The following is a 10,814-nucleotide window of genomic DNA, read 5'->3' on the forward strand; positions in this document are numbered from 1 at the left end:
TCAGTCAAGCTATTGTAACACTTCTCATGTGTTATATATGGACCTTATGGTGTTACAATAGGGCCCTATTGTAATGCTTTTTCTAGTGTTACAATAGATCCAACAAGTGTTACAATAGGGGACCTATTGTAATGCTCGCAGATGTAACACCCCTTGGTGTTACAATAGACCAATTGTAACACTTTTTTGGCCTATTATAACAGCAGGAGGGGCATTGCAATAGGCCATTTATGGCGTAGACCTTTGACAACTCAAAATTAAATCGCTTGAAGTACTCCCTCAATGATTCATCTTTCGGTTGCTTGATGTTGGCTAGAGTACTGGCAAGTGGTGCATAGGCAACTGAGGTTAGGAATTGGGTAACAAAAATCTCACACATGTGCCTCCAGGAGCGGATCGAGTTTGTAGATAGCCTCTTGAACCACTAGTGAGCATTCTCTCTCAATGTAGCAGCTAGCAACCTACATTTTATTGGGTCCTTGACCTAATAAACCTCCATCTCAATATTGAAACAACTGAGATACTCCACTCGATCAGTAGCTCCATCAAACTTCAAGTCATTCACCCATGTATGAACGTGGAAGGGGTGAGTCCCATATCCTCTTAGTGAAGGAATGTGCGACAGCTAGTTTTGAGATTCCTTTTTTCCCAGCTTTCATCTTTTTCAAGGCCTTTCGGAGATCCTTAAACTTATAAGTGCCTTATTCCCCATCAGACAACTGCTCCTCATTCTTCTTTTCCGTATTAGACCCTCCATTGGTATTATATGTTGAGCTTTGGGTGAAGCTGGAACCTCCTTCTTCTTCTGGCACTGGAGCTTCAGGTGTAGCTTTACTCTTGCCTGCTTTCGTCTGGGAAGGTTGTTTCTCCTTCTTCTTCCCCTTTGAACATTTAGACACTGAACCTTATGCATTCACCTTGTCTGGCACTTTCTCCTTCTTTTTATCCAGATCAAGCCTGAGGTCCTTGTTTGTCAGCTTCTTCCCTGTACGATCAAAGACACTCACACTGTGCATAGCTGAAGGTTCAGCCTCATCTTCGAGCTTCTTCTCGGGGTCCCAGTGCTCATTTTCCTGGTTAGTTTTAATATCAGAGAAAGTGGGCTTCTTTGGATCAATGTCATCATCCTCTTTCTCATCTTCGAAGTTCAGTTAAATGGGATTAACACCCTTCTTTCCTACAGGCTTCTGCTTCCGCAGCCTCTTGCTCAACCTTGCGGACTTCTTATCCAATGACTCAATCCTCCTGCTCATCTGCTGCAAGTGCTTCAAGATATCCTTGTTGATAACTTTTCCATTAGGATCGCCATTATTGTCATATTGACCCATTTTCAGTGTTCGTTCCTCGTCAGAATTATCTGACATCTTTCTCTCTAAAAAAAGATATTAGAAATCCGCCCTTCTAGCGCCAAAAATGTTATGAAAGAAAACTGATTATAAGACCTCGGGATAATCGTTCCTAAATAACTGAACCACCCTTGGTTTTCAGGTGAGAATGTGGCTGCTGCAACTGCTGAATTGAGGTGCAACTGCAACTGCTGAATTGTGTATGAAAAATGAACTGAATCAGCAAAGAACCAAGCAAAATGGTTGCGAAATACCTTCTCAATTTCGGCCAAGCGCACTTGAAAAATAATCACAATAGTTACACGTGCCAATTTATGTATAAAGTGAATATTCGGACCCCTTTTCCAATTGTCTACATACCCTATATATATGGATCAAGTTCAATGTAGTTCTCTAAGGCTGGACTCCATTCCTTGGCCAATAATTCACATTTATTATAAGTCAAACCAGTTCCCATAGTTGTTCCAACTGTTTCCAAGTGATATTCTAGTGTCCAAGTACGGCTGGACATTAGAAACCTATTTTAATCCATAACCGAAATATAATTATCATTAAACTATGTATTTATCCTTTAATTATTGTTGTTTATCACGTGTGTAGTGATAGAAACCTGTTAGGAAAATATTCCATGAAGAAACGTGTGTAGTTATCATTCCAGGAGGTACAGTCCTAGTAGAATACTAACTCTATCAGTAGAGGTACGCTGATACTCCTACACCAGCACCTTTCCTGTCCTAAAGTCCATTTAGGACTACTCCTGATGCCTTTCAGCATCTTCCACGACCATGTGAACCTGCCAGTAGCTAGCTGAAACCTCCTGGTTAGCTACTATTTTACCAAGGGCCCTGCACCTCAGAGTAGGTACCTCCAAAACCATGAACCTTGGGGTCAAATCCATATCAAAATATATCCTAATTCATGCGGATTAAGCCCCATCCTTCTATGAGTCTTAAATCTGGTCCATGTAAGATTTTGAGCACAACATTAATAAAATTAAACAAAGTTTTATCTCAAAAAGAAGGGAAGGAAATATTAGTCCCAAATACTGTATCTAAATGTCGCCTTAAAAGAAATTAGCTTTGTACCCGTATGATGATTAAGTAAATTTATTTTTGTAGCCACGAGAAGTCGAACTTGTGTCTATTTACTTAATACTAGATTTCTGAAATTAATAGTGTATCCCTGATAAACAAACTATGCGTATTAACTTCCCTGTCAATTATATATAGGAAATCATGAGAATATAATAACGTTCGTTTTTATTTGCTTTATTAATACCATAACCTTTATTTGGTATAAATGAAATTTTATTGACCACGCCAATAAAATATGAGTGCATTGGCAGAGCTAATTTCTACCCTGATCCGGTGACTTCACTAACAAAATAAGTTTTATTGACCAAGCAAGGGAGATACAAAGAGATGCATCACATTGAGGAAGAAATGGTAAGAGATGTTTAGATGACGGATTACAATATAATATTATCAAACCTTCTCATCACCGCTCCAGCTGCTCTTCATTTTAGGCCCAGTCGGTCCAACTTCACCCAATATTTCATCTGGCAAGCTGTTTACAAAACTCGCAAATGAGCTTCTTAAATTCTGTGGTAAATTTTGCTGAACTTTACTTATCTCAGTTGCGGTGTTATAACTTATTCTTGGACCCCATTCTCTGTAATAATTCACCCATGCTGGCTCTACAATGGACAAGTATTCCCCTGAAATAATCTCAAAACTCACCCCAGTGTCCATCACATTTTTACTCTTGGCTGTATCATTCTTTAATCCTATTGCCGCATTGCCTTGTAAAACAAGTCCTGCTTTAGGATACATGGCATGCCCGTGCAACGACGAGTACACCACCGGTTTGTTACTGGTGCTTTGGTATTCAAGCTCTGGGACACTAGCCCAAATACCATTGGAATGTGTCGATAAATAAACACTTCGCAGTTCCCCACTAAAATTACTGATCCGTAATGTCACGTGTTCCCAATCACCCTGATGTTCTCCGATTTGGCCTAATGGTATAGTAAGACCTGCAACAGTAGCCCTTGCCGGTCCATTGAAAGGATAGAAGATCCATATAGCTAGATCGGTGAATGTTCCACCGAACATAGGCTTGACATTTACATAAGACTCTACAGTAGCCAGATTGCCTTTCCTAAAACTCTCATTAGTTGGTTGGCCTATCCAATATGCACCATCATTGGAGCCACCTTGAGGAAGGTTTGAGCCCGCGGGGGGAGTGATAGGAATGGGCTGGGATTCGTCGCCTTTGGTGTATAATAATGCCCCATTTTCGAAAAACCATTTGAGTGAAGAGGGTAAGTATTCTTCATCCGGATGAAAATATACTAGTGGAGAGTAATTTTTCATAAGGGTTTGAATGTGGTCTAGATTAGGCATGGCTGAGAAATTAGGGTGGACATATTTTAAACATTCCAACAACCCTGCAGTCCCATTATTTTGGACTATAAATGTACCTATTGGCACACCTAAACCTTGGGTCCCTCTTTTAGCTGGTTTAGAACCATATACATTAAATCCACTTGGATCAGCCTCCTTCTTTAATCCCCATATCCATGCATCAATCTCAGTGACCTCCGTGAAATCGGATCGGACGCATCGGATTTTATCCACAGATGGCTTCTCCGATGAGGTAGTGACAACATGACCAACGGATTTATAGCCCTGCGGTGGCGTTGGAAGCCAGATATAGCCAGTGCCACCTTGGTTGTTGTTCCATACAAGTGTATAGTCAGTAGGCTTCTCTAAGATCTTAGCATTTGAGACATCTTTAGCTACAAGAACCGATCCATAGAGAGGCTTGTTGTTGGATTGACTATAGGTTCCAAGCATAAAAAAACCTTGTGGAATTGAAGATGGTTCATAAAATGTTGCACCAAGGTTATCAGGTCCGCCTTGAGGTGTAGCCCATACTTTGTTGAAAGTTGTGATTTGTGTCACCTGGAGGCCTCCAAGATCAATGACTCCGGTTCCAAAGCCAGTACCTATAGTTTTGTAGTACTGATCAATATCACAACCTCATTGTGAACAATATTTATATCATAGCTCTGCCTGTAATTAATATTAGATAACTGCCTTGTATTTGTATATTAGACTAAATCTTAATGATCATATCATATACCATGGTTTTAACAAGATGTAAATTGAATAAAAATAAACATGAAAATGAAAATAGAGTGAAATCACATTTAGATGATAGGTAGTACGTACCTTGAGGCCAAGTTGGAAGTTGGGTTTGGAGCTTGAAGGTGGTTTCAATAGGCAAGGGACTAGTGTTTCTGTTTCCCATTTGTGAATAAGTGAGTACTCTTGTCTTCCTTGAATACACCAACAAGATTGATTTTTAGACTGGCTTTGGAGTTGGACCTCTCTATAGCGTGTGGATAACAAACCAATTTATATACACAATTACCATATATATGTGTATATATATATATATATATAATCATGTTAAGTGTAACGTTAGGCTACAATATGTACTCCCTAGATTGTAATAATACTATATATTAAATTTGGTTGTTGAATGTGAATCAAAAGAAAAACAAAGCCCACACTTTCTTCAATTTTTGCATGTGCTTAGTTTTACCAGTCGCCCATCATGATTATTTTACTTTTGACAGCTTAACGTTGCAACAAATAACAACCTTATACAAAGGTTATTGCGAAGGATTCTTATGTATATAATTATTGTAATAAACAATTAGACTTTATTTTAATTATCGACATGTATAAAAAATTAACTTGGTACAAATCTGGTTGATCTCTGAGATTAAGTTGAGAGTTAAGCAGGTAAATAATATATTATAAATTTGAGTTTCAGCTGAGAAGATGCTTCTTGTCCGTTTCATCAGACAAACAATGATGCAATTATTAGTTTATTCTACCTTGACAGGGTCACATAAACCACGTAGACAATAATATTTTCTTTTCTTTTTTTCTAAAGAAAAACAGAAAAGTCTACTCCTTCCGTAGTTTTCATTTATTATCAAAATGATTGTGCACGGATATTAATAAATATGTATAAAGTATTGGGAAAAGAAAAATTGGTGAAGTGGTGCATTGATTTTTAATATAAAATAAAAAATAATGGGATAAAAATAGTGTGAAAATAGAGGAAAATTGGAAATGTGATGGAATTCATCAATTATTTTTGATAAATTTTGAAATATAAAAAAATGAATATGATATTAAAAAAAAAAAAAAAAGTACTGAGGAAGTATTAGATTTAAGCTTTCTCAAACAAGACACACCTTTCAATAAAAATGAAATACCGCTTGATTTCAAACGAAAAACACAAGCTAAACATTTTACTCACAAAGTTGCGTCAGGTTCGGTTTCAATTTTATAGAATTCTTAGATTTATACGCGTGGCTGACTTTTAGCTAATTCTTTATACAGTAAGTTCTTCTTGTACAATAATATAATAACTTCTTTAAATAAATATTTATATAATTTAGAAATAAATAAAGAGTTGGGTTTTATAAATATCCAACGGTGGTCTATGTCATCCAGTTGGCCCTATTTAAAAAAATAATGACATACAGTTGGATATTAGTTTCATATTGTAATTGAGATTAAAATTATTATAGTCACATTTTCTCAATTCTTTTTTTAATATTAAAGATAATGTTCTGCAGATTTAAATGAATATACTTATGTTTCCCATGATAGATAGTCATGAAAAAAGCGACCCTGAATTTTCTGAACTGGTTTTTAACTGATTCATTTTTAGGAGACACAGACCTGGATTGCATAACTCTGAGATTATCCCTGTTAGACATCTCCGATAATAACTAGTAGAACTATCAGCTAAATCATGATAAATCGATAATTATGTAAAATTTTGGCTAAAGAGGATGGTGAATATTTCAATAATATTATGTATAAACGGTTTTTTTAATGTGTGCCCAAGAACACATAATAAACACTAAATTTTATGAGTTTGGTGCATTTTTATTGGTGGATTTGTTGTAAATACAGGGTCCATCAATATTTATGATTAGAGGACCGATCAAAATATACCAAACTTACGCCTCGCTCCCGAGTTTTTTAAAGGGAAGGAAGTAAGTGATAAGGAGGTAAAGTACTTTCATCTCACTTTTGGAGTAAAAGTTTTGGAATGAAAATTTGTTAAATTTATATTCATTATCACTTGCTTTCGCTCCTTTTAAAAACTCGGGAGCACAAATATGAATGCAAGTGAAACTACTTTACTCACCCACCACTTGTTTTCCTTCCTAATTAAAACTCGGGAGTAAGAAATTAGTGTTATTGTGTGCCTTTGGACACACATTAGAAAAACCGATGTATCAATATGATATCAAAATTATACCTAAGAGATTTAGTGGTTCAACAAATTTAGCCAACCAAATATGATTATGTATATTTCTGCCAAGAGTAAGTATGATTGGAGTGCTCCAAATTTTATATAATATCTAAATATTGCCACATAAATATCATCTAGACTAATTTAGCTAAAAAATTTATACTATTAGAGATGCTCTTATCTTTATTATTACATTATTTGAATTGGAGAGTGCAGCCACAGTTATAAACCTAAGGTGCACGTTCTCGCACTCATTCTCAAGGTCAATTTATATTTTAAGCCCGTTTCACTTTGAGCCAAAATATAAAGTTAAAAATCCTGATCTTCATTTTCATTTACAATCCTCATTTTTTCTTTAGTTTAGATTAGCTTAAAATTTATGTGATATACAAAATATTTTTAATATTAAATGATTTTTCCAAATTTATTTGATGCATTTTTTAAAATATATAATTTTTGATTTAAAATTTTTAAATAATGGTTAATTTTCTTTTGATTTTAATTTTGTTTTAACCTATTTTGATTGTATCGTTTTGTTTTAAGCCAGACCATTATACCAACAAAACTAAATCAATCTAATTTTATTTTTTAACCTGAAAAAATAGTATAATTTTATTTTCGTCGAGTTAAAAAATGATATAGATAAAAATAAACCCTAATTGTGTAATTAATATCACATTAATTATATTTGGTCTGGTCTGCAAATTATAAAGCCCATTTAAAGAGACCCAATATCCTGAATATTAATTATTTTCCTAATTAATAAATGTGGAAAAAATCAACTAACAGATAGAGTTCAACACAGATAGAGTTCAACTAAGGATATAATTCGTTGAAGATTGACGTCCAAGGAACCTCATGGGATATGAAATCAATTTTCTGCATTTCAGGACTTCAAATTTCATTCTAAATCTGAGACCTGTCAACCAAAGTCTCCTAACCCTAATCTAATTCAAGGCATCCCACGTCTATATAAGGGGCCTCACCCTACAGATTAGAACTACGTTTTTTGACTTGATCCTTGAAATAAAGCAAGGTATGTGGGTATCTTGTGAAGGCATATTGAGTCATGAAGCACGAGAGCAGTAACATAGAGCCTTGAACTCACGAACCCTAGCATTAACTACAACATGAAGTATATAACGACTCATATATTTTTGTAATATTTAAATATGTAATTATTGCGTAAATAATTAATAAAGAATTTTGTATTAATTATGGTCTCTGTGATTTACTTATTATTGCGTATATGTGATTGTTGGATTGCGTGGTGTGTTTTTATGATTAACTATTGCACCATTTTATTTTTTTTATTTCACTTTTAAAAAGTAATTTTATGATAATCTTATTTTCAAAATTATTTGGGTTGTCTCTAAAATTGTTTTTATGATTTTATAATTTCAATGATTATTTTTGGGATTTTATAAAATTTACAAATCAATATTCTGTTAATTATTAATTCTCAAATAATTTTCTGATTTCGTTTAATTGTAAAATCCATATTTAATTCTAGGATTCTTCAAAAATTATGAAACTCATATTTTATTACATTTACAATATTCTGAGAATTTTAAAATTATTTTGGTAATTTCCGGGATTAATTTTATTGGCGCGCTGTTTCGCTTAATTGCTAAATACGGATATTAGTTGCATTCTAAAAATGCTTTAAAAACTTTGAAGATTTCATTTTATTAACTTTCGAGTATTTCGGGAATTTTGGTGTAAAGTTTATAATTTTTGATATGTTTTAGAGCGCAGCCGGTACGTGATTATAACAGAAAACGATTAAAACAGCAGGTTGACAAATAAAACCGGGACACGTGGCATATACAATACACGTGTCCAAGCCTTATTTCTTTTCTTTCCTTCTCTGTTATTCCCCTCCCCAAACGAGCCATGTTTTTGTCTCTCTTTCCTCTCGAATCTCTCTCGCTCTCGTCTCTCCTCTCTCCCTCTTTCACTAAAATCCCTCGGTTCCTTTCGATTTCTTCCCGTTTAATTCCTGGTAATTGTTTTGCCACTTGATTCCCCTGTTTCGCTGCTGTTTTTCTTTCTTGTTTCGCCACTATTGCCGCCGGTTTTCGGCGTGGCGGCGGCGGTGTGGTTGTGCTCAATATATATATACGTATATGTATACATATATGTGTATATGTGTATTATGTGTGTGTATCCAGTCTGCATGTGTGTGTGTGTGTTGGGTTCGAGTGTGTCTCTGTTTCCCTGATTTTTGGCCGCTGTTCTTTTGGTTTTCTGGTTGGTTGTGCAGTCTGTGGTTGTGGCGCATGTTGGCGCGTGTTGTGCAGTTTGGGATTTAATTATATTCTGATTTTGTACAAGAATTTTTTACTAATATTTCGTGATATTAAAATTTAATTCGTGCGGAATATGATTTTAATAATCGATGAAATTTATTCGGACACCCGTATATTTCGGGCACCAATGAATTTTGCCGCCGCGCGCGATGAATTCTTTTACGAGCGTGCGGTGGACGGTGATGACCCTATTCTGAGTCCTAAATATTTTAATAAATAAAACAACTTGTATAAATTATTTTCGGGACTATAAACTTATTTTTGTGGCAGTTCGAATTGATTTGTTGGGAAATTGACGTCGATTGATGTTTCGACGGGTAGGTCTATAAACAAAGGAGGCGATGTCCAAATTTTTCTAAAAATTACCTTTAATTACGAATAAATGTATATATCTCGTTTAATACAAATTGAACCATGGTTGCTATGTGCACTATTATTGCGTTTATATTATTATTAGTTGAATGCATACGATTCGGGAGCTATATCGTTGGGTAATTAGTTTAGTGAGGAAAAGTCAAGCATAATTGGTCATTTAACCTAGGTTGTTTCGATTTTGTAGGTTCGAGTCGAAGGACCAGTAGTGAAGTCAAGTAGAGTCAAGTCAGTGTCATTGCAAAGCTTTGCAAGGCAAGTACCCCTGAACTAATCTTTTACAGTTCAGTATATATGAATAGTTGTTGATTTAAATTATGTCATTGCAAAGCTTCGCAAGGCAAGTACCCCTGAACTAATCTTTTACAGTTCAGTATATATGAATAGTTGTTGATTTAAATTATGTACTGGAGCAGAACGTTTTACGTTACATATTCCCCGTATTTATATATATTTTATTAACTGATGTTTTGGGGAAAAAGTAACTTCTGAAAATGCCTATCTCTAGATTGTGATTAAAATTAAAAAGGATTTTGAGAATGTGTGCTGTAATCGTTTAAAAAGAGATAGGTGTAATTGATTTTGAAAACTGGATAAAAACGAATCAGATATTTGATGGTCAGTGGCGTAACAGGCTCGTTATACATCCTGTTTACTAGTTATTCATATAGAGGTACTGTTGAGCAATGAATTGTTCACCCTTGCAGCTTGTTTTGTATTTATTTATTGCAGATGTCTAGAAGACCAGGTCAGCATAGAGTGTCAGCCCCCTCCGTTCCCGGCTCCTCTGAGGTAGTTTGTATCAGACCTTGAGGTCTGATGAGTTGCTGTAATAGGTTAGGATGTCGGATCTTGAATAAGTTGGTGTTGTTTTGTAACCTAAATAATACTTGAACCTGCATCGGCTCCTAGTTTAGGGTCATGTGTTATAATAAAGTTTATTTAGTAGTTTATGTTATAGTTTATTATGTTTTGGTGATCTCAGCCCCTGACCCCGGGGTTGAGGCCATCACAGTTGGTATCAGAGCCACAGGTTCAAGTCCCTGATTTAGGTTAAGAGTTGAGTCAGTAAGGTGTAGGAAGTATGTCCTATAGTGTGAGTCAGGAACTCATGTCGAGGAGCAACCTTAAGTGTCAGTCGAGGGTTCCGACGGCATTACCCTGACATCTATTAATATTTTAATAGACTTGCCTTAACCTTGTTATATCTTCCTTGTATATTATTATGGTTGGGAGTGGCCCATAGTGATCTCTAGTTCTCCTTCTCGGGGGAACCAGTAAGATTCAGATGATTCAGATTCTGAGCGGACTCTGGATGTTCTAGCTGAGGAGACTCCCATGCCTCCTCCACCCGCTCCTCCAGTTGCACCAGGAGGTGTGTCAGGACCTAGTGCATGTCCTCGCTGGGTACGAAGGTCAGTGTCGGATGTTA

General features: G+C 35.6%; 1 protein-coding gene across 1 annotated transcript; it reads right to left on the minus strand.

Moving 5' to 3' along the window:
• Positions 1-2,718: 2,718 nt before the first annotated feature.
• Positions 2,719-4,767, minus strand: LOC141677932 (hypothetical protein At1g04090-like). The gene is made up of 2 exons (XM_074484063.1): positions 4,583-4,767; positions 2,719-4,356 (listed from the first exon to the last, which is right to left on the minus strand). Exons 1-2 carry the CDS (start codon positions 4,659-4,661, stop codon positions 2,831-2,833), a joined length of 1,605 nt encoding a protein of 534 aa, XP_074340164.1. The 5' UTR covers positions 4,662-4,767; the 3' UTR covers positions 2,719-2,830.
• Between the last annotated feature and the right edge of the window lie 6,047 nt (positions 4,768-10,814).

This window comes from Apium graveolens, chromosome 8, assembly GCF_009905375.1.
Source record: "Apium graveolens cultivar Ventura chromosome 8, ASM990537v1, whole genome shotgun sequence".
NCBI classification, from domain to species: domain Eukaryota; kingdom Viridiplantae; phylum Streptophyta; class Magnoliopsida; order Apiales; family Apiaceae; genus Apium; species Apium graveolens.

Bases quoted from the DNA above. Each gene is read 5' to 3' on its own strand.
- LOC141677932 (XM_074484063.1), bottom strand. From the start codon at position 4,661: ATGGGAAACAGAAACACTAGTCCCTTGCCTATTGAAACCACCTTCAAG. The intron at 4,357-4,582 runs GTACGTACTACC...ACAAAACTATAG, and splicing joins ACTTCCAACTTGGCCTCAAG to GTACTGGCTTTGGAACCGGA.